Source organism: Myxocyprinus asiaticus, chromosome 46 (genome assembly GCF_019703515.2).
Source record: "Myxocyprinus asiaticus isolate MX2 ecotype Aquarium Trade chromosome 46, UBuf_Myxa_2, whole genome shotgun sequence".
NCBI lineage: Eukaryota > Metazoa > Chordata > Actinopteri > Cypriniformes > Catostomidae > Myxocyprinus > Myxocyprinus asiaticus.
Genome location: NC_059389.1, coordinates 22,877,842 through 22,905,677, shown reverse-complemented (window position 1 = coordinate 22,905,677; position 27,836 = coordinate 22,877,842). Strand labels below are relative to the sequence as shown.

Here is a 27,836-nt window from a genome sequence, read left to right as displayed (position 1 = left end):
GATACCATTAACATAACCATCGTAAAACACTTTTTACATAGATAAGGTTAGTAAGCAATTGTATCACACTAAAATCATGTTAACATGTATAATGTTTACATCGTGTGGCTATACTTTTGAAACGGTGTGCATTGTAATGTTTATGGACTGGTCCCATTTAATTCCATTGTAAGTACATTATTGTATGAGTGACAAGTGAAATACTTTTGTGACAATCAACATTATGCCACAAATGCTGTCTATTGAGCTTAACTTGTACTGTAAATGGACTTACTTAAAGTGGAAACTTCCCTTGCACAACAGCCCATCATTTGAAATTACAAGCCAGGGTCAAAACAACCCTGCCATGACAGTAGTTAAGAATTTGGGGCTTTGACAGGTGTGTCTTTCAGCAGACAGTCATACGGATTCAATGTGAGTTGAAGTATGCAAATCGCAGTGTTTTTTTGTGTGGCTCTACTGTGGGCAAGGTTTCCCTCTTCTGCTGAGAGAGGTCCTTACACATTTATGTATGTTACAATAGCCTGTTAGACAAGATTATCTCCATTATCTTCAAATATTAATAATCTATATACATACAATAATTTAGGCATTTAAAACAACATAACAGAGCATATCAATGAAATCTAAATCTTGAAATGTGAGTTTTAGAAATTGATAGAGTTGGGGTACTCGAGTTTGGACTCGGACTGGAGTCTGAGTCACGAGTCCAATTTGAATGGACTTGGACTTGATTCGGACTCAAGCCTTTGGGACTCTGGATTGTGCACAGGCACACTCATCAGTCAACCAATATGCTTGAATGTTACTATAGAGACTACTGTATAACATCGACTACCAAAGTAGCTGGCATGTATCCAAAGTAACAGAAACTAAACAAGGCATTTTCACATGACACGGGACCTGACAACTGGTAAAATTGCGTGTGGAGTTTGTTCAGCCAAGACAGTGCTCGCATTGCGGTTTCATCGTGGTTAAAAACTTAAAATCAAGAACTTCATTGAGTCAAGTCACCCACATCATGTCTCTCACAGTTTACTAAAAACAGCATATCGAAATAAATAACATAAAAATAGTATTATTATTGGATATTAAGTCTTTTTAGGCATAATGTATCTACACACGTAGGCTTCTGTAGTCTCTTGTGGTTCACACAGTGTTATCAGCTTGAACTGGTCCATAATAGCTTGATGAATTAACTGTGTAACTTTTTAAATACTCAGGGAAAAAAGCATTATTGCTAAAGCAGACAGCAACTCTAAACAGATAAACAGCACCAATTTATTATTGACTGACTATTTTCAAAGCATTGACGAGCTGCTTAAAATACATTCTTTTACAGCATTTGTCCACCATTCACAACATTCAACCATTCACAATAAAATATTAGGATATTTTGGGCAGTGAAATGTTTTGTTTATAATAATGAATTATAGACTATAAAATAAAAGTATTATTCAATGACAGAGTTTGTGTATGAAGCTAAACTTCATGTTACGAGATGAATTTGGTTGGTTATGACGTTTTTATTTGAAATGTTTTTTTTTGTTTTTTTTTTTGTAAATCACTGGGTAACATATGCGCGTCTTATTTTAAGCCTATATCTCTGACACTTTTGAAGGACAATTCTTTTAAATTTATGACTCATAATTATTATTCTCCATGTTTTTGCGGTTAACGAAGAGCTCAATGAAATTTTCTTTGGTTGGTATTTAAAGATTTCAGACTGACTGCAGACCAACGCGGCTGCTGCTTAAGCAGCTGCTGCGAGATGCACACAGACACATCATGGATTAAGGTACGCTAGCAGAACTGCCCTGCATTGTGTGGTTTCCCGCAAATTAACTAGAAAATCATGTCCGTGACGACATGGCCCTAATATTATCAGTGGGCTTTTCCAGTGTTTTTTGGATGTAGCGTTTGAAGTCAAATCGTGAGACGTAACTTCTCAGCGAGTGCTAATTACTACTGTGTTGACTCATTTGTATGTACTGTATTTTCCCAAATCAGTCGACAGATAGAGAAAAAAGATTCAGAAAGAAATCTCAGTATAGACTATTATGTCTTTAGATAGGGATAATTTTAAATAAAACTAAATTAAATTAAATTGAATTGACAAATTGAAAATGAAGTAGAAATAAAAACTAAATTAAAATTTGAAATAATAATAACGCTGGTTGTAATGACTAACTCAGCTTTCACTTTCTTTGGTGTATGTTTGAATGGAGGGGAAAAAGCTAAATATAATTGAAAAAGTCAACAGAACGCAATAAGAAGTGTTTTGAAGGACAGTTTTGTCTTCATACACCTAAAGCATATGTTTCATTCTGAAACCACTTTGAAGTTTGTTCAGCGGGATACTAATCATAAAATGTATATTTGAAATGCAACAGAGGTGTTTTTGTTAGATTTATATTGGCAAACTGTTTTTCTTGGTTGTGAAATTTAAAATAAGATTAAAATATTGATGTTGAGTTTACGGTTACAATTTTAATTCATGAACAGATTAATTTGGACTCGGCCCCTTTTGGACTCGGACTCAACTCGGACTCGATTGTTTAAAGACTCTGACTTGATTCGGAATCGACTAAGGTGGACTCGAACCCAACACTAGAAATTGGAATACATAATTTACATTTAACAATAATATTTACTGTAAATTTGACAAATATTTTCTAAATAACATGTTATATTCAGAACTTGATAGGCTATTTTTGTGTTTTAAACCGATTTAACCAGGCCAACAATTCCTGTGACACCATGCTAGGTAGGACGCGTCCTTTGAAGGCTGCAGTATACCAAGCGTCCTCCTTTAAACAAGCCTTGTTTAAACGAGAGGGCCTTCGTAGGACAAACGGAAACGGAATGTAACATGGTTGCTATGACAACAGGCCACTCTTTAACGAGCGCCAGCACTTTGAGTGAGAAGGGAACAAAGTCCCTTTAGAAGGGAATGCATGAGGTACATTTTAGAAGAGTTATAATGATGTAAAGAGAAAAGAAAATAGATTTTACAGGTGTACTTTTGGTCTAATACTTTATTTTAATTATATATTAATATAATAATACATATTATATACTCTGCACCCATCTACTGAGGTACTTCAACTTGGGAATTAACATTCCTTGCGTTTGAACATCATATTTACGGGCAAATTGGCGTTATTTTTTTTTAGACTTTTCCGTTGAAGCAAAGAATTGTGGGTTGTGAGTGCCTGCGAAGGATACACCTCATGCATCCTCCGAATTCCCGTGAAAGAAGGTCGAATTCGAAGTGTCCTACTCGCTTTTATGAAGACAGCCTCGATGACGTATGCGGCCGAGAAATGCGACCTCCGGAGGACACAGTCTTCCAAACGAGACACATCCTTTGTCTTGACTTTTAAATGAGTAAATGGCTATATTGTGAAAAATTATCATTGCATTAAGAGAAGCATGTGTCGTATGTTTATCAATTAAGCCGCTATACCTACACGATGAAAAATTAAACAATGTAGCAAAAGGCTTAAATGTAAAAAAAAATTAAAAAAAAAAAAGATTATCAAACATTGAAGGCAATGAAGAATTAAATATCCGAGAGAAGTGAAATTTTATGCCACAGTCACAATCAATTCTTTGAAATTGTTGGAAAAAAGAAACAGGGGCCTTTTATTTTGAAAGGTTTTGATTATCTGGCGCTTATTGACGCAAGGTTCACAGCCGGACGCACGGAGGACCTTGAACACATGAAAATAAAACCACAACAGCACATGTGACTGTGGACATCCAAAGTACTTTACAAGAAATGGCCAAACGTATAATGTGAGTGTTTTTTTTTTTTTTTCTTTTCATAGGCGCTTTCTAATCGAGCAGTGGTCTAAAGATGTGAATCTTAGCTGGTGTTTTGTTTATGCATTGCTCTCCTGTGTAAAGAATGGGTGTGTTTAAGTTTCTACTTAAGAAACTTGTAGAAGAATGAAAGATGACCTGCATAGATTTCTTATGAGACATTCTTAAATTAATATTGTTGTAGTCTGTCTCTCCAAATTGGTTAGCTAACTCCTGATTATGATGTTTTTTGTACATGGCACCGTGGTAATACCGTGTTTAGATATGTCTATCTGTTTATCTATCATTATATCTATCTGTATACTGTATACCTATCTGTCGATCTTGTCTGCCTGTCACATCTGTCTATCTGTTTCATCTGTCTGTCTGTTTGTTTATCTGTCGATTTTGTCTGTCTGTCACATCTGTTTGTCTGTCTGTCTGTCTGTCTGTAATGTCTGCCTGTCTGTCTGTCTGTCTGTCTGTCTATCTATTAGGGGTGTAACGGTTCTTGGTTAAAAAAAAAAAAAAAAAACACGAACCGTTCGGTTTGCCACCCACGGTTCTGTAAGCATTGGCACCGCGGTCGGTTCACCTCACGTTTAATGACGCATCTGGTGCAAAGGGTTTGGCGAAGAAAACAAAGGGTCAAATAGACTCGCACAGTTACAACCTCTGCTAATGCACCTGTATGGCGCTCTAGATGGGCACGCTCTACCTGTGTTAAACGTAGGTCAACTTGATGACATCACAGTTCAGCTCGCGTTGGATGTAGTTGAAAACGGCAAGCAGAGGAACGAACCGCTTGAAAGTGAAGCCCCCTGCGAGGGTTTAAAACAGGCGATTGAGTTCTTGTTTCCTCGCGTGGCTGTAATCTATCGCGCGCGCAAGCGTCAATAATGCGCTTTGATTAATGGCATTAAAATGCCGTTATAGCAATACATCGATAATTAATCATTTACGCCGTTATCACCCAGGGAAATATATCAGGTGAGCCGAAACTGCACACACTCCCTTCCGTTTTTAAGCAGGCACTCAGTGCTAATTCGGACTGACATGAAACAATAACTAAAGCGCTTGTTTCCATGTATGATTAAAATACTCGAGCTGCATTATCACAACATCCCTTCTCGTATCCATTTTAATAGCAAGGTTATTCCTTCAATAGTGATGTACAGCTTCTGAATTGTTAATATATATGTTGAGTTGATTTTGAAATGCACTTTATGTTGATGCATGTGGTGTAATAGTGCAGGTATTCGTTTTAAATGTTGATTCAGTAATTAGAGAAAAAAGTTTTTTGTTTTTTTTTGTTCAGGACCCTGACAAAATACTATAGTAATATTGTAGTAACCGTAACTGTAGTAACCATGACTGCAGTCACCATGGTTTTCCTAGCAGAAATCATTGTTTTGATACAATTAACCATGGTTGTATGTAGTAATACTGTAATAGCCATTTAGTAACTATGGTTTTACTATATAATATAACCATGACAGTAACCATGTTGATTTTGTGGTTACTGTGATTTTGATACAAATACCATGGTAAAACTATGGTTACTGTTGTAAAACCATGATTTTTATTAAGGGCAAACCTGTTAAAGTGTTTACCAAATAGAGTATTATATATATATATATATATATATATATATATATATACATATATAATTTTTTTTTCTGAACAAAGCAAATACCAAACCGTGACCCTAAAACCGTGATACAAACCGAACCGTGAGAAATTCCAAGTTACACCACTACTGTCTGTGTGTCTGTCTGTCTTTCCTATCTATCTATCAATCTAACTATCTGTCTATCTATCTGTCTGCCTGCCTGCCTGTCTCTGTCTGTCTGTCACATCTATGTATCTGTCTGTCTGTCAAACCTTTAAATGATAAGGGAAGGTAATTTCATTTAATGTGATTTCATGTCATTTATCTTTTTTCACATTCTTAGATATCCTTTGTACCAGTTGGGTAACCCTCAGCTGAGAATATTCCGGCCCACCTTCAATCTGACCCTGGTCAGACCGGGCAAAGAACAGCCGCCTGATACAGTACAGTTTCGCATTCCTTTAGAGTAAGTTTTTTTTTTTCTTCTCCAATTTCCATCAGTAAAACTGTAAACAGCCATTAGTTACTACTCACTGCATTAAACTTATGAGTAACACAATTTCAACGTTTACTATGTTGTAGTTGCTTAACTTTTCACTAGGTGGCAGACAAATCCCAGGAATGGGGTTTGTTCTGACAGTGAGAATTGCATAGTGGGAATAACATTGTGCACACCGATCACAAAAAATAAAAGCATTTAAAGCAAAACTTAACAGCCACAATTGTAGACTGGAATAAACGAAGCAATTTTTTCTTACCAAAACCCAAGATTGCATGCCCTAATGTTACTCCATGACTCTTTCAAATGTGTTTACAGGTCTTTCAACTGCTCCAAACTCCAGCATCTTGTGCCTGTATTGGTGACGTTTGTAAAACGTCACTTAAAATACAGCCGTAATTATTGCATTGCCGCAGTTTAATACGAAACAGGCAGTCAGACTGTTAATAACAGGTCTAATCGTAGTCCACGCAAGAAAAGAGCACAAAGTCTGCTTTGTTTTCTGGAGAACCTCAGGGCGTACATCTAAGTCAGTGACGGTAGAGCCTTGTTCTTAAGTTATTATTCCGCCAATACGTGTTCCAAACCGCACACGTTTGTAATTGGGCTATATGTTATCACTTGCGCAAGTGGTCTGTGGAAGGTTTTTTTCTACCTGCACTTACTCTTTTGTTTTTACAGACTGTTTTGTGATCTTAAGTGTCTTAATCCGCACCAGACATCCTCATCACTGAAATCTAAATGCTTCGGTGCCTGTCTAATCAGAGGAAGAGGGTATTTTTGTGTTGTTTTGAAACCGTTGCCACCTCAGTGGACCTCAAGAACTGTTTTGTCTCATTCGGAGCTACGTTTGACACAGTCCCACCATAAACAGTATGAAAGTAGATAAAGCAATAGAGGTGTCATTAAAACATTAAAGACATGCCTCACTTCACTTTCTACTCTTTACAAATACCCTCCAACTTGGCAATGAGTTGTTTTGCTTGAAACCAACCTGGTTAGCATAGTGTTTATTAGTGCCAAAGAATTTTAAAGCACTTGTTTTTGTGAAAGAGGGCCTCTTTACAAAGTGTTTGTACTCTTGTCTGCAGGATTTGTTTAACCTCGTTTATTTACCTCCCTAGTCCCATGTTCCTATGTGCCTTTTAAAAATTGGATCCATTATCAACATTTTTGTATTGGCATATCTTATAAATGATTTCATTTTAATGATATCTTTAGTTCATTAAAGCTTATTGTCCACTTTTTTGCAGCCTTTATAGTCCAAGTGGTGTGAATGTAACCTAGAGGTCATCGGCTTACAAAAGATTCCCCCTTTTTTGGATTTCCTCAAAATTTGGAGTGTTTTGTCCCTCTAAGTCACCTACTTGGAAAGGCTTTGTGACGGGCGGTACAAGCGAAAATGTTTAGGGATGAGTGCGTGGACTGTTTATGTGTGAATGGTTGGGCGCAGCTCATACTCACAGTAGAGAGGACTGAACAACAAGGAGGCCTCTTATCTTTTCAAGACGTCAGTGCATAAAAAAGATAAGCTGCACAAGACAGTGTTTACATCTGCTGAAGGTCACGACTGTGTTACACAGTGCTTGATTTGATTGATTCAATAGAGTATAATACAAGGAATTCAAAAAGATGACTGGCTCATGTGATGTTGCAAGTTTTTTTCATTTTTTTTATTTTATTTTTTTACATTTTGTCAATTGATTTATAATTTACATGGCTATTGTGTGTATGTGTGTGTGTATATATATATATATATATATATTGCTGAGCCCTTTATTAGGAAAACTATGGTTCTAATAAAGTGCCCGCCATGGTTTTCTGCTGTTGTAGCCCATCTACCTCAATGTTCAACGTGTTGTGCATTCTGAGATGTTATTCTGCTCACTACAATTGTACAGAGTGGTTATCTGAGTTACCAGTCTGGCCATTCTCCATTGACCTCTCTCATCACCAAGGCATTTCTGTCCGCAGAACTGCCTCTCACTGGATGTTTTTTGTTTTTGGCACCTTTCTGAGTAAACTCCAGAGACTGTTGTGCGTGAAAATCCCAGGAGATCAGCAGTTACAGAAATATTCAAACCAGCCCGTCTGGCACCAACAATCATGCCATGGTCGAAAATCACTGATATCACATTTTTTCCCCATTCTGATGGTTGATGTGAACATAAAATGAAGCTCCTGACCCGTATCTGCATGATTTTATGCATTACACTGCTGCCACACAATTGGCTGATTAGATAATCGCATGAATAAGTAGGTGTACAGGTCTTCCTAAGAAAGTGCTCAGTGAGTGTACACACATTAGGGCTGTGAATCGATTAAAAAAACTGTAACTGATTAATTACAATTAATCATGGTGCAATGGGGGGTTGGCGAAAACATTAGTGAAGTTTCAAGAAGTGAAAAAAACGGATACTGCATTAATTGCTTTAATTTTTTTTAAAGCGTTAAACAGTCAACTATTAACCAAAGATGCTAATGTGTTAAATTTCCCAGCCCATATATATGACATAGACAACATTATTCTTGCAAACAGTTTTCAGACGAATAAGAAAAAGAGTGAAAACTCTTTACATGCGCTTGTTCCATATGACAGGCTCGTGCTGCACGGCTCTTAATAAACAGCGAATCAGGTGAATTTTTTGCTTTATTGATTTTGTTTAAAAAAAGTGTAATTAATTTATTGAAACACAAAAAACATAAACAAAAGACATTTCTAAATTCAAATGGCACTTTAAACTAAATGAAAAAAGCAATAAAACAACAAAGTGATCAAAAAATCTTATTTAACCACCTCCCCAAATCCAAACATTTACCGTCTCCAACGGCTCCATTTGCATCCCGTAGGAATCTGCAATGCATTCCAACCATGAGGAAATAAAGCAAATGAAACTCGCAGCACCTCCCGAAATGATCTGAGATAATTTGCAGCATTCTCATAAACAACATTATTCTTGCAAACAGTTTTCAGACGAATGAAACAGAGAAAAAAAAAAGAGTGATAACTCTTTACATGCGCTTGTTCCTCGAGACAGGAGACCTGTTCCAGCTCGTGCTGCACGCCTCTGAACAAACAGCAAATCAGACACAAGCATTGACGGCTTTTCTTTTGACTGTTCTTAAAAATATAATAAAGTGTGTTTCTTCAAGCACGTGTCTTTGTGTCTAACAACATTTCTTGTCATGTGTCACTCCGAGACGTCTTACATGTCGACCGCCTGTTGCGGGTAGATGAGCAAAATTACTCGTGCATGAAATACATTTGGACGAGGAACTTGCGAACTGGATTCAGCCTCGTCGCATTTGGCGGGTGCTAGTTTCACATCCTGGCCACTATTTAATATATTTGGCGACTTCTCAGATTCATTGTTTTGCTATTTCCCAATATTGTCGATCATCGTCTGTTCGCAATCAGCATTGATCTTTGTAAGACATTGATATCAGATTACATCGTCCTATCGCCCAGCCCTTATATATATATATATATATATATAATGATACAATAATAGTATATAAATATACCATAATAGGATTTATTCTCATAAATTTTGTCAGAGGAGGGCCTACTCTCTAAAACCCATGGTCTAAAATAAAAAATGGAATAAGAGATATACACCTTCTCACCTTCCTCTTAAACATAAGTAACAGACCTTCATACATAGAGTTTCTTAAAGCTCTAGAAGTGTTTAGGGAAGCAAAGCTGCTTCCTGTTGGCAGAGGTCACCAGGGGGCAGGAATTCAAAAAGATCTCTGCTTCTCCACTCTGTGATCTCAGAAAGCACTTAGGTCTGCTTACTATTTCTCGCACTGTGACTCGAGTGCTCTGCTCTCTAGGAATGGCCTCTCACTCACTTTCACCCAGACAAACGCACACTTGTGCGCTTCTCCTCTCTCACATAAATTACTCCGCCAAACCTCCACTCCACTTCATTGAAATCTGGGCATCACATTCTGGTGCTGACTCTGAACGATGTGCATACAATAATACTCTTTCCAAAAGTGGATCTGTTTGATAGGTTTCTTGGAAACTCTTTCTTTTGCAAAAGAAAGAAATCCGTGCTTATTATATGGACTGACTTGTGGACAAACATACTCATTTTGGAAAGCAATTCATTATGTTCTTTGCATTTAGTTCCAGCAACACATTTGTGAAAGGTTCTGGTTGGATTTTCTGTAACTGAAAACATACTGAAAACTGGAACACAAATTATGTTTGTTTGTTCGTAAAAGTACATTAAAATGCATTACACGACGTCAAAGCCAGTTTTAGTCCCCAAAAAACAGTGTTTCAAACCTGCAACTACTAAAGTCTTTTACACAACTAAGCTCAAAACAGTGTGTCACTGTCATGACCTTAGCATGACATAGATTGTCATATCTTGTTTCTTTACTCCATGGCAACTCTGAATCTCTGTCTGTTTCAATTTTCTCCAAGAATGACCAAATTTGATGTGAGAAACTATCTAGAGAAGATCTACAGTGTTCCTGTTGCAGCCATACGCACAAGGATCCAATACTGTGAGTACAATTTTCTCTGTTATTGCATTTAAAGAAATAATTTAACAAAAAAGAAAACTCTGTCATTATTTACTCATGTCCTTCATGTCGATCCAAACTTACAAGCGAGCACTAAGTCAATATTTTTTTTTGTGTGTGAAAATCAACAGTTATGCCACAATATGTTAATTGAGCTTAAATCAGAATCAGAATCAGAATCAGCTTTATTGACAAGTATGCTTACACATACAAGGAATTTGTCTTGGTGACAGGAGCTTCCAATGTACAACAATACAAAAACAGCAGCAAGACATAGATAATAATAAAAAATAAAAAATAATTATACACATACGTACAGACGCACACATACATACATACACACATACACATGGGTAGTGCGATAGAAGCGCTCCACACCGAGGCGGCCATCTGCGGCGCCATCGTGATATATATCAAACTGGTATTGAACTCGGAACATTCCTTTAGTATGGATGCAAATGAGACTTTAGAACTTCGAAAAGGGGAAGGTTATCAGTAAAAAACTGCTTAAATTGTGGTCTGTTTCTCACACAAAGCTGTTGTATGGCTTTAGAATAGCTGGAATATTCATATAAGTTGTATATTTTAGTCATCTCCTTTTATGGTGCTTACAAACTTGACAGCTGTGGTCACTATGAAATTTAGTTGTTTAGAAAATATCTGTGAGAAGATTCTTCAAAATGTCTTTTTTTTTTTTTCACGTTAAAAAACAACAGCATACAAACTTGGATCAACAGGAGGGTTCCTATTCCATTAAAGCTTAAGTGCGTAATTTTGGCGCCACTAAATGCAATTCCACAAATAAACATTGTTTTCTCACAGCTTTCCCGAATACTCCACCCTCCTGCTGTTGATCGTACAAACAAATAGTCCTCCCCCAAATCAGATAGTGCTTTCGTGATGAATATTACTGAATCGTTTTCCTCATGAATGCCTCTCTGCAATCATACTTTTTGTAAATTCGTGGACAGGCCACTCAAACAAACATCAATTATTAAAGCACCACAGAGACCCAGTGTTTACAGTTTGAGGAAATAAACCTATGAATGGCTTACTTGTAGTTGTCTCTACATGTTATATGGAGATAAGAGAATGTATTTTAACATTGAAAATAATTCACTCTCCTGCTTTAAGGTTTTAGAGTTATGCATTTATATAACAACTCACCAATGTTCTGTTTATCACTTGTTTTGCACTCCTGTTGTGCTCAGTCCCCTAAAAAGAGGTGATATGCATGTTAGTCAATGATCAATTCTGACAAGATGTTTTGGAAATACTCGACAGCTGAGCAGGAGTTTGAAATATATGTATAAACACACAGCTAAATCTGAGAATTCTGGTGGGAGACACTGAGGGAGGGAAGGAGAGAGGAGTGGTTTGCGTGATTCCCCTCACAGCTGCTTATCTCTCCGTCTGTTGCTGTAGCATTCTAACTGTCAATTGTCCTAGGGTGCCCTGCCCTGTTTTTTTTCTTCTCAAAGTGTGCAAAAAGTGTTACACAACCAAGTGTTTAAAAGTCGTGATTAAGGCAAGGCGGTTATGTTAGTATACGTGAATAATAATAGCAAAGGGTAGGTAAATAAAGACGACGTTATTACGGGCTTTATCGTCTGGTTAACGCAGAGGGAACCACTTTTATGAGCTGCCAGTTGGGTTTACGCCACTAGGATTTTTCCGTGTGGTTTCCATGCTAACACTGGAGTGGGGCAGTAAACAAAGTGGCCATTTTTACAACCACAATGTAAAAGCTGAAAAAAATGCGGAACACCCATTAGGTGCAAAAGACCACGTCAGAGAAGGTGTCCCATTCTGCGTCATGGGTTCCACACTGCTGATGGTGTAAAGGATGTGGAGAAAAGTGGAACCCTCAGGCTCAAGGCATCTATTGTTTTTCCTACTGAGCTCAGGGATATTTTGGAAGGGGTTTCTATAACTACCCCTCAGGCCTGGGATTTGTTACATAATAGTAGCCAGCCAATGCACAACCTCAAAAGAGACCCTGATTGAATATTTATTTATACTATATAATGTGTTGGGTGGGAGTACGGTAATGGAAACAGGGTTTGCATGCATGAACAAAAGCGCTTCTCACCTGTTTAGCAGGTTGGCTGTTCAGTTGACCTCAAATTGAGGGAGTGTTTGTATTTTTAAGGTTTCCTCAGACTGGTAAAGGAAGGCTGCCAAACATCTATGATGTACAATAAGAAATCCCACAAAAGCCACATTGACTTTTCAATTGAGCGGATTCTTACAAAAGGGTAGTTCACCCAAAAATTTATAATTTGTCATCATTTAACAACCCTCATATCTTTCGAAACCTAACAACATAAAGTTGTTTTAAATTTAATAAGATTATGAAATAGAATATATCTTGAATCCATTACATTTTTCTTACCCAGTTGACAGATTTTTATTTCCCGTGTAGAATAAACGGACTATATTTTGATACATTTATGCTTAACTTAATTCAGAATACATTTTCTGAAAACAAGCCTTATTGTCTTGCTGTTCTGCTTCTCAAGTAAAATTATCTTGTTTTAGAGATTTTTAGAAACTTTTATTGGAAAACTAGACAAAAGTACTTGCAATGAATAATGGAGTGAAGGCAAGGTTTATTAAGTAAATGATGACATAAATTTCAGTCTGTTCCATGCTCAGAAAATGTGCAATATAGTTTACAAGTTGTAGTTACTACTTTATGATGCATTTGTTTTTTTGTTTTTTGGCCCTTTTTGAGCCTGACAGCCCCTGGTCCCCATCCACTTTCATTGTATGGAAGAGAACAGCTCAGATATTCAGCTAAATTTCTCCTATGTGTTTAGAACAACATCTGGGTAAATTAAGACAAAATTATAATTTTTGGTTGAACTATTCCTTTAGACTCTCTGAAGCACCTTTCAGAGTCTCTCATATTGAACCAAATATCTTGTTGAACAGGTATTCTTATTTAATTTCTAATGTTAAATGTCTCTACTAAAACAACACACTTGTTCCAGTGTCCATAAACTGTCATTTTGTTTCAGTGGTGAGTTTTTAATTATTGTCTTTTATTCTCTTGTTTTCCTGGAGATTAGTGGTTTTAGGTTTTGTCAGATGTTTTTCTGGACTCCCTCCTCTGGGTTTTTAGGTATATTACCATGCAGGCTTCATACAATGACATTATGGGGCAGCTGGGAAAAGGTTAACATGCATTCCACAGTTAACAGGACTGAAGACATGGGCTTCAAAACAGATAAATCCAGCCCCCCTTTTGCCCCAAAAGACAGTATGATGGATATCAAAGCTGTTCTGAAAAACATTATCAGTTGAAAGTAATTTTGTGAACACTGGTTTTCCAGGCTGCAAATATTACTTAAACACACGCAAATTTACATGGAACAATGTTTTTCCCCTCAGTTTATGTTTTTCTCACAATAAATGGGTAATTTTCATTAAAGCTGAAGTGTGTAATTTCTGTTCCACCAAACGGAATAGCAAAAATAATGAGGCTACTAATTATAGTACTATTGTTACTATTAATAATTATAAACTCATGCGACTGATTGAGCCAATGTTGCAAATGTTGGGCTGCTCAAACAAAGATAGCATGGTTGAAGTCAGAGTCTTTACCTTTTTGTTGGGGATATGGGTGAATATATCACAAAAACTTTCCTCCAAAAAGAAAAAAGAAAATTAAGCATAATGTACTGCCATTAAGATTTTGCAGTGCTTTGCATTATGAAGTTACACTGTAAGATTTTTTTTCCCCATGATTTTATCAAATTTTTGTAATGTGTAAGGGGGGGGGGGGGGGGGTTGTTGGGTCATGCTCGAACGCTCTCCTATGTGGATAAATTTAAAAATGCCTTCTTCGTGTTGTAGTGTGGACTGGGAAAATTAAGATATTCTACAAGAATTACATATTTGTTTTCATGTAATGTAGTCATGTCATCCATTCAATCCAAAACAATCAAGATGGTGGCCCATATTTTAGTGATGGTGTTGTGCCTGCTATCAACTTTGATAGCGTTGTTAAAGATAAATGTTACTTTGTACAACCTTCACATTGCATTTTTCAAAGGTGCCAGAAAGGTTAGTCTGAAGTGCTGTCTGGCGGAGGAATACGAGGACAAATGCTTTTCAGGGCCACGCTAAAATGTTTTAAAAATGTTTATATATATATATATATATATATATATATATATACTCGGTAAGGGGATTTAAGCATTTTCAGACATTTCAGTGTGGACGAGCAACTTTTGGAAAACATTTGAAAATGGGGACGGAGAGTGTTTCGAAAAGAAAATGTCATTTTCAGATTTATCTGGATTAATGTGGACGTAGTCTGGGATAGTAGGATATATCTTAACATCCGTAAATTACATCCATTAGCTTTATTTTTTTCATGCAGTAATCTTGTAAAAACCTTTTTACTAAATACACATCACTTCCATTTTCTCTCCTAACTAGGTACAAACAAGAAAAGAAACCACTTAAACCAGCGGGTGAAGAGGCCAGATTACAAAGTGGCATACGTTCAACTGGTGAGTGTTATCCTGTTGGGCCCACACTTAACCCTCCGGGGTCTGAGGGTGTTTTGGGCCCTGGAGAAATTTTGACATGCCTTGACATTTGTGCTTTTTTCAGTTGCTTAATAACATATTAATGGCTAAAGTCTGATAACACTGTATTCAGCACAAACTGGGCTACAATAATATGTGAGCAACATGTATGTACATGTTTGTATTTTTGAGAAAATAACATTTATGTGTGGTTTTTGAAAAAATAAAATTTGCCTAGAGTTTTTGCTACAAAAATGATGTGAAAACCATCCTGATCACTCATTCATACAAAACAATATAGTCATTTAACTTTTGTAAGACACTTTTAGTGTTAGAAAGGCCATATGCGAGGAGGTGTGGATGATCATGAATAGTGATGTGATTCACACCTGAGGAGACAAAGACCCCTTCCCTGAGAGAGAATGAATGTGAGGAGACTTAATGATTTTGCTTGTAGCTTATTCACAAAATCAAGTTTCAGTTAAAAGTAATCTGACTATACATTTTCTTTACATAAAGACTTTACTTAAAAACTTTAGACCTACACTACCGTTTAAAAGTTTTAGATCTATAAGATTTTTTAAATGTTTTTAAAAGAAGTCTCTTCTGCTCACCAAGGCTGCATTTATTTGATCCAAAATACAGCAAAAACAGTGATATTGTAAAATATTTTTTCAATTTAAAATAACTTTTCTATTTGAAGATATTGTAAAATGCAATTTATGCCTGTGATCAAAGCTGAATTTTCAGCATCATTACTGCAGTCTTCAGTGTCACATGATCATTCAGAAATCATTCTAATATTCTGATTTTCTAATATGGGCATATTTACAGCACATTTTACACCTTTACACCCGAACAGATATTTGCAAGCACAAGCTTCATTGATGATAATGAGGCAGCATAAACACTAGTTAAAATACCTATAATCTAAATATTCATATTATTTTTATATCATATTACATATCATATTTATATCATACAACATACAATTTAAATACATGCTTTAGCCGAAACAACATTTAAATATAACTAAAACTTGCCTATTAGGACATATTTCAAATTTCAATACTTTGAATACTGGCTGGCAAGTCTGGAAATAGTCCAGCTAGTAAAATATGTACATGTTTATATAAAATAGCATGTCAACAAATATGTAAGTAAAGATATACTTATCCAAAATTGTATCTTCGGCTGGATCAAGTCGCTCTTCAAAATGCAAACTTTCCTCGTCAGATTCCCGCTCTTCTTCTGAGGAAAATGTGAACTCTTCGTCACTATCCAGGACCATCTGTAGAGCTTCCTCACCTGTGTAGCGTGCCATCTTCCAAACGCACAGAAAAGTGAATGAACTTGATGCTTTTTAAGGCATTGTTGGGGGGCGTTTACCATTTGCATTGATCGCCTCAGCACATTACCGTATGAATAGCGCGCTCTGCTGGTGGGTGTGATCACATTAGGGATAATTAGCTGAGCCAGGAGAAACTGTACATCGCTTTATTTCATACAGATTACATTGCAGGAGAATATTTGTTTTAAATTTTAATTGTTTTATTTAAAAGTAGACATTTTAAGCTTTCTTTAGACATATGTTTCATGTTTGTGTGATAAATATTTGCAGAGTGTCAGTTCATTTTTGTGACGTGTTTCAGAAGGGTGCTCGGGGAGACAGAGACGGCTGAAAGTGCACCCTGTTTATTTTCTTTATTTTACAAAAGCACAAGGTTTTATTGTTATTGTGTACACAAATAAAGGTAGACCCTTTATAGTCTCTAATGATGTCTTACACTTATCTGTATGCCCAAAAATGACGGAGTATTTTAAGTTGTTTCTGCTGTTATGAGGTAAAAAATCCAGCAGGACGCACCGGCGCGTCCGTCGACCCCAGAGGGTTAAAGAGCCCGGCATCTATTGTCAAAGTCCCTATCTGTTTTTGTAGTCTCTGCTGATCATTTTGATTTTCACAAAGTGCCCCCATCATTAGCACAGAACAATTCAAAGTGGAGGGCGTCAACCGTAAAAGAACCTTTTTTGATTATGCGTGCCATGTTGGAAGGGATGCGTTAGTTTTGTTTTTTATCTAAGGTATTAAACAAAACAAGACCTCCTTGAGAAATGGGACGCTTGGGCGTTTGAGCCACACATTTTTGTTTCTTTGTTTTGAGGGCCTGTCACAGCTTATGTTCCCTCAGAAAACCCCAAGGCACAGGTACTCTTTGATGCAAAACCCTCACATTATTGTGGCCGACTCCCTGAGTCCCAGTGCTGCTTGTTTACTTTGTCTCTCCCATATATTCGTCCCTGCCCTCCTGAGAAAGACAGGAGTTTGGGTTTTTGGCTCTAGCCAAGAAGGCAAGAGGTCATCTTTGGTTACATGCCAGACTTTGTGTAGGAATTATAGTACAAAGTTCTGGGAGAGCTGTGGTTATTATCATGGGTGGATGGGAGAGTTGTTTCTTGGGGCATCAGAATGTTAAGCTTGGTCGTGATCCAGTGGCGAACTGTTCTGCTGGGTTCACACCTGCATTTGGGCTGAGCCCTGGGCTGTTGATACGGACCATGTTTGAAGTATGCCGTCATGAAAATACCTTAATCTGATCACCTTTGTTTCGATTGGGAAAGCTGCCTTTTGTTTCTATACGGTTTTTAGTTTGAGAGAGAGAGAGAAGCATTAGATTGTTTATACTTGTTATACTTTTCAGCCATCAATCAAGGGAGGGATAAATAATTAAAATTGTCAAAACAGAGCAGCATTTAATGCGATACATAAACCAAAACACAAATTAATATTTAAAGGTGAACTTCCTCTTGTCAGGAGTTGAATGACTTCCTGGGTGGCTTTGCTCCCTCAATTTAACATTTGTCTTTTTTCAGACACAGATTCAGAAGAGAACTACTTCCTTGTTGTTCAAACTTTCAGAAAGTCATGCTTATTTATGTGTGAATAACGCAAGAGCTAAAAGTCTCAGACTGCGGTGAAAAACACTGATATGAAACCAAATTTCCGGCCTCTTTCTTCTCTTCCAGCAGGTCGGCAAAGAGGCAAAAAACACTGCCCCAAAAAAGCCCTCCTTTCTTTTCAGTGGTGGGTAAAAACAAGATTGTTCCTAATTTACACCACATGTGGGGGAGTGTGCTGTGGTCGTATACCCACAACGGTTCCCCCATCGGCCCATCCCCCCAAAATGCACTACATCAGCTAATATTCCAGAGGCAATACGAAGGGGAACACTCTTTCTTGCTACCCGACCCACTCACCCCCCTCGGAACCCCCCAGATTTTACAAACTACAGGCTTGTAGCGATTTCTTGATGGACACTCTCTCATCAGATCTCCCCGTGGTGGGGAGGAGAGAGAGTTTAGCGGGGAATAGGAGGGGGTTACGGATGGAGTCTACGCATGAAGCTAGTGAGGTGAGTGAGGGCACCGTGGAGCTTTGCCAGAACAGGGAGGTCCAGACTCGGGTCAGGGGAATCTTAAGCAACATAAAATCTTGAGAGAATATCAAGGCTCTGCGTACGAGTGCCTTTGCAAGTAACGCTCTACTTAGACACAATGATATCCTGTGCACCCTTTTGCAAGGCCATGACCTGATCGTCCTGGTATAAAGGTTCTGTTTGTTGATGTTGTGTCTGTTGTTTTCCTGATTGGCTTGCATAATGCAGACTCAGACTATACTATCCGACACAACTTATACTATCAGAACCACTTGCCCCCGTCAATAAAGATCTGACTGATCTATATGGTTGTTTAAGTTACCAAGAAAAACTTTTAACTGTTTGCTTGTCAACCTACCTCATTGAAAAACTCACTGCCCCACGAAGCCAAGATGTGATTTCGGGATTTTGCAGGAACACGGTCAAGTTTGCTAGTTTGTTGACAACAACCCCCAGACAAAGCAACTGTTGTTGCTGCTAATGGATGTTTGTTGTTGTTTGAGAGCTCGTTGCCGAGTCTCAAAAAAAGGAGTGTGTTTTTTGGGGCTGTGTTTCAGTCTGTATCAGCTGGTAGCCAGGCTGCCTTTCAGATCAAATCACTATGTTCCACCTGAACTTGTGAGCACACTCTGCTCAATTACCCAAGAACAAAATCAAGTGAAACAAAATCTCACTAAGGCATACTATTATTTTTCTATTACAATGGGTTCTTACTGTAACCCCCCACCCCGAAGGAATGCCCTGCACAAATTAACACCCTTGCGATTTCTGTTGAAGTTGATGATTCGTGAAAGTTCAACTCTTGATCTTATCAACACTAGATGGCAACGTTTGGCTTCATTGGCATTGAGTGAATGCTGGACCCTACAACAGTGTTGTCATGGATTTCATGCAGTTCAGAGTACTGAAAGTGATGAAAGGAAAAGTGTATACGTAATTCATGTATTGCATGTCTTTGTCAGTGTTTTGAAATATAGATTTCACATTCAGCGTGAGATGTTAGTTAGTCACTTAAAGAGTAGAAAGGATATTTATTTGATTGTGTTTATTTCAATGGGGGGGAGGGGGGAGTAGGAGGTGTGTTATGCAGAATGTTTATATTTATTTAGCTACAGTGACAATTTTTTATTTCAAATGTACAATATCCACAACGACTTTTGTAAGGCTGTGTTTGATTGAGAGCAGCACAGCATGAATAATGGAAAGGCCAGCGGGGTCTCTGACATCCTGTTTGAAGCAAGCACACACACATACTCAGCTCCCTAGTGGACGTCCACTGAGACAGCCTCCGTTGAGTGCCAGCAGACGCAAGCAAAGGAGATGATATTGAAGCCCTTCCTCCCCCCTTTATTAGCAATGTGGCTTATTTCTTGCATTTCCTCACTGTCACTTTCATTTAGAATTACTTAAACACTTACCATCATAAAACCCTTTGATTGTACCTGATCTTTTCCCACCCCATTACCGTTTTTTTTTTTTCGTTTTTTTCCCCAGTCTCTCAATGTCCAGGCACCACCCAGCCTTATTTCGATATCATTTTCAAAATAAATTCCTCAGATACTGGCAATGCTTTTCCTGTTTTGGTACCACCTCTTCGATTTTCCTGCAAGTTGACTTTTTTCTTTCTTGCCCTGTCTCTCGCCCTCCCTTTTCTCCTGCTCTTTCCTTTTGTGTCATACAAAGGAAAAGGATGGAGAGGTGTCTTGACACTTAGTGAAATTTCAACATGGTAGGGTTTATCTTTTATTGCTGTTGATGGGATTCAAAATCCTGGGGAACCAAAAAATAGCAGAGACTCTGGCAAGTCTGAACAAGTCGACTGGTCACAACTGTCATCATGGCGAGCATGGAATGGGTGACTCAGTGGCTTAGAAATGATGCAAGGGCTGATACCGCTCTGAATGGAAAAGTTGGAACCCATTTAGTCTGCCCGACTTGACCGTAATGATATAACAAACCAGACTATATGCCAGCCAATTGTCTACAGTTCCCCAGTTGCAGTGGAAACCTGCTTCTGTTTTACAGTAACTGTTACAAAAATGTCTGGTTTATGGCTGTCCTCAATGAGGAAATATAATATGTTTTGTTTAATTTTCCCCCCACACGCTTTTCCCTACCATTGGGGTTTCTATACATTGGTTTTGGGAACAATGGCGCTGGACCCCTCCACATGTTTGGCAGGGCAGCTGTGTCTTGGCATGGGGAACACATTGCATGAATCATGTTCTCTACTGCTGTGGGCAGTCAGGTTTTGACAGCTGGGCCACTATACCCATGCACAAAGGAAGCGTGTTTTGCACAAATGCTAGTCCTCTGCTGGGAGGCAGACAAGGCGTCAGAGTGGAGCGAGGCAGACTGGCACGGGCCCAGATGGGCCAGATCTTGGCGTTTTTTTTTAATGCTTTACATTAGAGCAATTGGTTCAGTGCTGTTCTTCACAGTGGGAACAACAAATTGGATACAAAGACAGACCAGTGCTTTTTGTGTAATGAATTTGCCTCATTCGTCCCATTCCATACATATAGGAGCCTATGATGTCTTTGAAATTCAAGACAAAGAATGGTTCCTTATTGTTTTGTCAAGACCGACGTCATTGTCAAGTTTTTTGTTGCACTTACCTTTGGGGCTACTTCTAAAGGAATAGTTCTTCCAAAAATAAAAATGCTTTATTTTATTTACTCAACCTGGTGTTATGCTATTATGTCACAATATATGATGCAAACCGAGATCAACTTGTCTAGAATAGTCACAAATATTTCCATTGTCTACATTGTTGTTAGGTTGTCCATAGGCTGCATTCCACTTAAAACACATTCATACTTTTATAACCAAACCAGTCCACATAGCATTTTGTTGGTCACCGTGGTTTGAAGGTCACACCAATTTTGCGAGTATATTGGGATGGAGTGGAGGTCATGGACTCGTTGAGAGCATTCAGTTCCTCCCTTGGGGTCAAGTCTGGGAGTTTTCCATTTGATGTCTCAGCCTGGGTCTTTGCTACTGAGGAGAGCAGTAGAATTTATGCCTAGCAATAGAATCACCCTTGCCCACCCTGCCTCATATTGTGTTTGCAAGAGCCGTTAAAACTACAAAATATTATCTTTATCAGGAGCTTGTCCCCTCTATCCCACCATCGCTCACTGGTTTGGCTCGGTTCAAGCTAATTTTTTCGGTATGGTGTGTGTGAAGACACTGAGATATGAGGTATGTAAGGGCAGCCAAATATCTGTGGTTATTGAGTATCTGTTGTCAGCTAAGGCTGCGGACTCAAAGGAAGTAGCAGTGTGGCCCACCCAGTGAGACTGGCAGAGGGAGCTGTTTACAAGCATTTCCTCACATTTCCTGCTTTCCCTTCTGGTAATGAACTTGTTAATAGACTTCCAGCATTACGCAAAAATGCCCTCATCATTAACCATCTTGAAAATGCAGACCCATACACATAACAATCACAGATTTATGAATTTTGCTTGCCATTAACTCCTTGGTGCAAAATAAATCACAGTTGTCATGGTTTTCTCCATTCCTGCAGCTGGGGTTGGCCAAGGAGAAATACAGATAAACATGAAAAGAAAAATGAGTGTTTCTGAGGAAATATTGGTCTTTATCCCCCTCCTTCAGGCATTTTTGCGGGAGAGGGGTTTGACAGTGAATTGTACTTCACCATAACTTCTTAATTTACTTTCCCAAACTTATTTATTCAGTTTGCTTCTTGCATTTCTTATTGCTTCTTGCTTTATAGCATTTTTTCTTTAAAGAAGACCTTTTCTCTTGACTTTTGAATGGGCAGATGAAGAACCTCGAACATATTTTGGAAACCCTGCATGTAAATTGTAGCTTCTGCTTCTGTTGAATTGTTCAGCCATCATCGTTGAAGAGCAAACAGTAGAGATAAGGCAGTGACTAAAGAGGAGTGGGTGGTGCTTTCTGTACGGAAACCCCATCTACTGCTAATCCTTTCAGACTGGCCCAAGTCATGCCAGTTGTTCCTGTTTGACTGATGGTGGAAGTGTTTTGGGACATGAGTCACTGGAGTTCACCAAGAGTGCCAGAGTTAGGGTGGTTACAGATAGTGACTGCAGACTCGATGCATTGATCTACAGTCTGAGAATCTTTAAGGGTGGACTAGAAAGGCCCCATAAATCAACCTAAATTTTTCCTGGTTTACCATTTTATTTGATGCCACAGTTGTCAAAGACAAGATTCTTACGTTTTCTCAAGGAAATGAGTGGTTCTTGCCAATACAGAACTCGCCACCACAATGTTGGCCTGATAAATTTACAACTATTTGCTGATCTGTTTCAAAGTAAATTAAATATATCTAATCTGTAGGTGTCCTAGATACACTCACTGAGCACTTTATTAGGAACACTATGGTTCTAATAAAGTGCCGGACATGGTCTTCTGCTGTTGTAGCCCATCCTCCTCAGGGTTCGACATGTTGCGCATTCTGAGATGCTATTCTGCTCACTACAAAGGTAGAGAGTGGTTATCTGAGTTACCGTAGCCTTTCTGTCAGCTCAAACCAGCCTGGCCATTCTCCATTGACCTCTCTCATCAACAAGGCGTTTCAGTCCGCAGAACGTCCGCTCACTGGATGTTTTTTGTTTTTGGCACCATTCTGACTCTAGAACTCTAGAGACTGTTGTGTGTGAAAATCACAGGAGATCAGCAGTAACAGAAATGCTCAAACCAGCCCATCTTGCACCAAAAATCATGCCACGCATTCTGATGGTTGATGTGAACATTAACTGAAGCTCCGGACCTGTATCTGCATGATTTTATGCATTGCACTACTGCCACACGATTTGCTGATTAGATAATCGCATGAATATGTAGGTGTACAGGTCTTCCTTATAAAGTGCTTGGTGAATGTATGTCTCAGGTACGTCCTTCAGTTTAAATCTATGGGATTTCTTTGCCCATGTTATCGACTTGGAAAAATGAAAAACAATAGAGTATGCAGCAACATTTAATACTTAAGGGATTTTGTAAAACCCCTAAACCCAAGTATGAACAGTAATAATAGTGATGTTTTCCTTCACAAACACTGCAAATTATTTAGATGCACCATATTCAGAATTACAAAAGATGTATTGGCTCATTAAAATAAACTGTAATTCATGTTCTTTAAACAGATACGCCCCCCCCCAATAAGATATGTATGGAAAGTCTGTATGGATTGTGTTACATACAAGCATGACAAAATTACGCTTACCATTTAAATATTTCTGATACTACTGCTAATTGATTTTTATTAGTAATCGATTTAGAGACTTTTCTTGTTATTGCAGGGACTCAGAAAGCAACTTTATTCCATGAACAGTTAATGTGAAAGTTGAGGGTCTGAATTATAGAAGGGGGAGTGGAGGAGGGGTCTAAGATAACAGGGACAGATGTTGGGTTGGACACAACAACAAAATTTTTGTTCCAAGCTTTAATCTTCCATTTTTCTATTATTTTTCGCTTTTTTACACATTGGAGAGAAAACCTTAAAGTTAAGTGGAATATGGCATGCAGCACCTTAAAGTTAAAATATTTAATGCTGTTTCTAAAGACTCCTTCTCCACATTTCCAAAACATTGAACAGTAAACAAACCGGCAGCCAGATGAATATGCAAAACTTTGTGTACATTTGAAATGGTAATATTAATGGTTTTCTTGTCTGTTAAATCGAACTGCGGAAATATTCTCAGCAGCCCAAGCCAAAAGTTTTTACACATCATGTGTTGCCATCAACTGCTGCCAACAATAAGGGAATTGTTTAACATGCATTAATGTTTTGTTGATCCAAATATGGTGGACAATCGTGTGGTGTAGGCCTCCCTTTTTCTTTTTTTTTTTTTTCTTCAGACTTGTTTTTGTTAATCAGCCCCCTCTCTGTTGGTGCTAGAATGCTATGAGTGTTTATGAAACGCATCCAAACTTTTGAACTCAACTTTTGGATTGTCATGCGAACGGGTCCCCCTGCCGGTTTTCGGCCTCAGTGTGTTTTTCTTTCAGGAGAGTTTACTACAGGTGAAGAAACAGACATTTTTTGGCATTTGTTTCAGTACTCTGTTACTATGGTCCTGTTTTTAATACGTTTGGTTCTTGTACTTTCACTTGGCTGGACTCTGTGTTTATAGTGTGGGGTTTCGCATTCCTAGATGGTAGGGTTGGAGCACCACTGCAGATCCTTGGAGGCCAAGCTGTTGATTTTAAGTGGTTCACTTTTTTTTTTTTTTTTTTTTTTTTTTTTTTAACTCCTCTTCCACTATTCTTTGCTTATTTTGCCCACTTAAAAGAAACTTAATTTGCTTCAAAGAACAGGCCAAAACAAAAGTTAATCTCGTAAGAAGTGCTGGATCCGTAGAAGCATTTCATTCGAAAAGGCACCGCTTTTCATTAGCTTGCAGAAATCCACCCGGCTTGGTCCTGCTGCTGCCACACCTTTTCATCAGTGGAAAACATTGGCGATTTCTGATACAGATACAACCAGGAGTACCAGCATGTGGTCTCGTTATTGTCATGTATGAGGCCTGCGCTTTTTTTCTCTTAAATAGAATTTAGCGAAAAACACCACTGTTTACGTGTAAAGGATTTAAAAGTTTGTGGGAAAATTATAATAATCTTTAATATGAATTAATGATCATTCAATGCATTTTGCACCACAATGCCACTGGCCCCTAATGTCACTGATTAGCACATTAAAATAAAACTCAAATTCATTATTTCTCGTTTATATATTTTAAAATGACCCATTACCATAATATATCTTAGTATGGATCTGCATTCCAGGCCAGCATGAATTTCATAGCTTGATTGAAATAAAAATTTTAATTGATGTAATTCTGGAGTGTTTCAGGGGCAATGTCAAAGCTCCTGAAAAGGTCACAGTGTTTTAACCAGTAATGTGGAATGTATGAAGAAAAAAAAATGTTAATGTTACATGTTAAGTAATAGTCAAGTTTTCCCCTCTCTTCCTCTTTAAATTTCTTCCCTCAAAGTGATTAGACTATGGAGTTGTAGTAGCCACATTTTTGACATAGCAGTCTTTTGACCACTGAAATATCACAGCAATTTTTGTTTTAATTCTCTGTAATAATTAACTAAAATAGGTTTTTAACTGGTTTATATAATTAAAAAAATAATTGTACTCTGGAAAAATAATTATAATAGATATTTTAATATATTAGTTAAAGGGATAGTTCACCCAAAAATACATTCTTTAATTATTTACCCACCCTGATGTTAAAGGTGATTCAAAAATAATGCTTGGATAAGTCACATCTTATCCATGTTAAAGTTTTGTTGTAACCATCTCTTCAACTTCATCTTCAACTTTGGCCACTTTCATGTCCCAGGGGTTGATTTTTATTCAAATGAACATATTTAAATGTTTTTTCTTTTTGTTATATGAAGGTCTCATAAAAACTGAATTGGAAATTTTTTATCAGGCCTTCATCATTAATTTTTCAACCTAGTCTCAGAATGAATGTTAACAAAATTTTTGCAAACTGAGTTTTACGTGCTGCTTTCTATGTTTTACTGTAGTTTCCTGGTGAAATTAACACTAAAGGGCGCTACAACTATGTGTTTTATTCACTTTCACACAAATCATGGCTGTTTATGACTTTATAAACACATATTTTTCGCACTATTACTGACACCCTGCTATGTTACGATATCAAAAAACCTTTATGAAAATCCATTTTAAAAATGCTAATTATTTCTTATATAAAAGTATGATAATCTAAACAAAAAGTAAAATAAACGTAAAACATTTCGATACTTATTGTGTGAAAATGATCAGTATTTTTAAAATTACGTGTGTAAAATATTTTAATAATTTCTAGACTTCCTAGAAATCCACAGTGCTAAAAGAGCCTGAAGCCAAACAAACACATTTATGTAAAAAACAAAAAAACAAAAAAAAAACCATATGGCTATTAGGATAAGAGTTTGGTGGGTGGATAACGTTTCAATGAGCCTACGTTAAGTATGAACCTTGTGTTGGTAATTTCCCCTTAAACCCAAAACAATTTCTACTGTTCTTACAGGCTCAACAGCAGACTTTCAAGTTTCCAGATATCTTTCCAGAGAAAGACAAGAAGCACGAGGAAGGCTCTGTTGAGGAGATGCAGGAGAAGTTCATGGAGGACGAGCGTCAGAGGCAGAAACCAGATCCCAGAAGAGGTGGAGTCACCGAGTGGTTTGGCCTATAGACAGACAAGCGTTGAATGAAGAATGACTTCAGAGACGCAACAGCTGAATAAAGAATGTGGTGTATTTTAGATTATGTATTTGTGCAGGAAGAGCCATTTACAGTGATCTGACTGGCGTCCATAGAGGGCCGTTTTAGCGATCTGATCTGACTCAATGGAAAGTGAGACTGCCTTAAATAAGACTTGGAAACCCATAGCTCCCCCAGAACCTTGTACCTTGTCAAAGAGATTTAATGTCTACATTGCAGATGATCACTCCAGAACTACGTCATTAAAGTCTTTCAGGTGATGTTCTCTTCCCACAGGTCTTCAAAACTTGCTTGAACAAATGTCTTTGCAGAGGTCTTGCAGCACACAGGATTCCTTTAGTATAAAGTCCATCCCACATGTATTCCCTATCCCCTTGTGAATGTTCAAGACCATTCACGAACTACTTGCAGTAAAAACAACAAACTGATGAAGTAGCTGCTTTCTCTGTAAGAAATCATATTGTTACCTGTGTTCCTCATGCTCTTGTGTAAACCTGCATACTTCATTTTCCAATAAAACTGTACAACGTAACGTTTTTCTGTTTTCCTCAACTTTGTTGGCTTTTTGCAACCTCTAAAGTTAGCTATTCCCTACAGATGTGTTGGATAATCGCTTGCCAGGTGTCATTCCGAAGAGGCTTACTTCACACAGCCAACCTGCTGCTCGCCAGAGATTATTTCAATATTGATAACATTTGCCCACAATTTTGTGCTTGGACTTAAGTACCCCCTGCATAGCAATAAAGCAATTTGATTTAAGGCAAAAATGGGGGGGAGGAGGAAAGACAAAGAGCCCTGGATTCTTGTCCAGTGTCCTCATTTCTTCAATGAATGAGGAGAACCCACGTTATGTTCGGGAAATCTTGGAGCAGTTGCCAAGGTTGGCCCCCTTCATCCCAGAATCCCTCCCCACAACAATCCAATCAACTTGCCTCTTTTGCCCAAACCTTATAAAAACCTTGAAACACAATGAATTTAACTCAGCTTTACACACACACAGTTGGCACCAATTTCTTGATTTGTTCACATAATGTTCCTAACACACTGATATAGACCATAACTTTCTGGGTTTGCAAGCCTTGATCTCAGAACAGCAGTATTAAGGAGTAATAGTATGGTTGCTGTCCGGGATTAATGCTGTGTTTTAAAATAAGGCTCTTCCAATGGT

At 37.9% G+C, this 27,836-nt stretch overlaps 1 protein-coding gene across 2 annotated transcripts; it reads left to right on the top strand.

Moving 5' to 3' along the window:
* The first annotated feature begins 3,675 nt into the window (after positions 1-3,675).
* mrpl23 (mitochondrial ribosomal protein L23) lies at positions 3,676-27,200 on the top strand. 2 transcript variants are annotated; one of them, XM_051689256.1, is made up of 5 exons: positions 3,676-3,801; positions 5,763-5,885; positions 10,357-10,439; positions 14,907-14,980; positions 26,475-27,200. In XM_051689256.1, exons 1-5 carry the CDS (start codon positions 3,785-3,787, stop codon positions 26,637-26,639), a joined length of 462 nt encoding a protein of 153 aa, XP_051545216.1. In that variant the 5' UTR covers positions 3,676-3,784; the 3' UTR covers positions 26,640-27,200. The 2 variants fall into 2 exon arrangements, with proteins under 2 accessions (XP_051545216.1, XP_051545215.1); XM_051689255.1 differs by lacking the exon at positions 3,676-3,801 and adding an exon at positions 4,400-4,797.
* Positions 27,201-27,836: the final 636 nt, after the last annotated feature.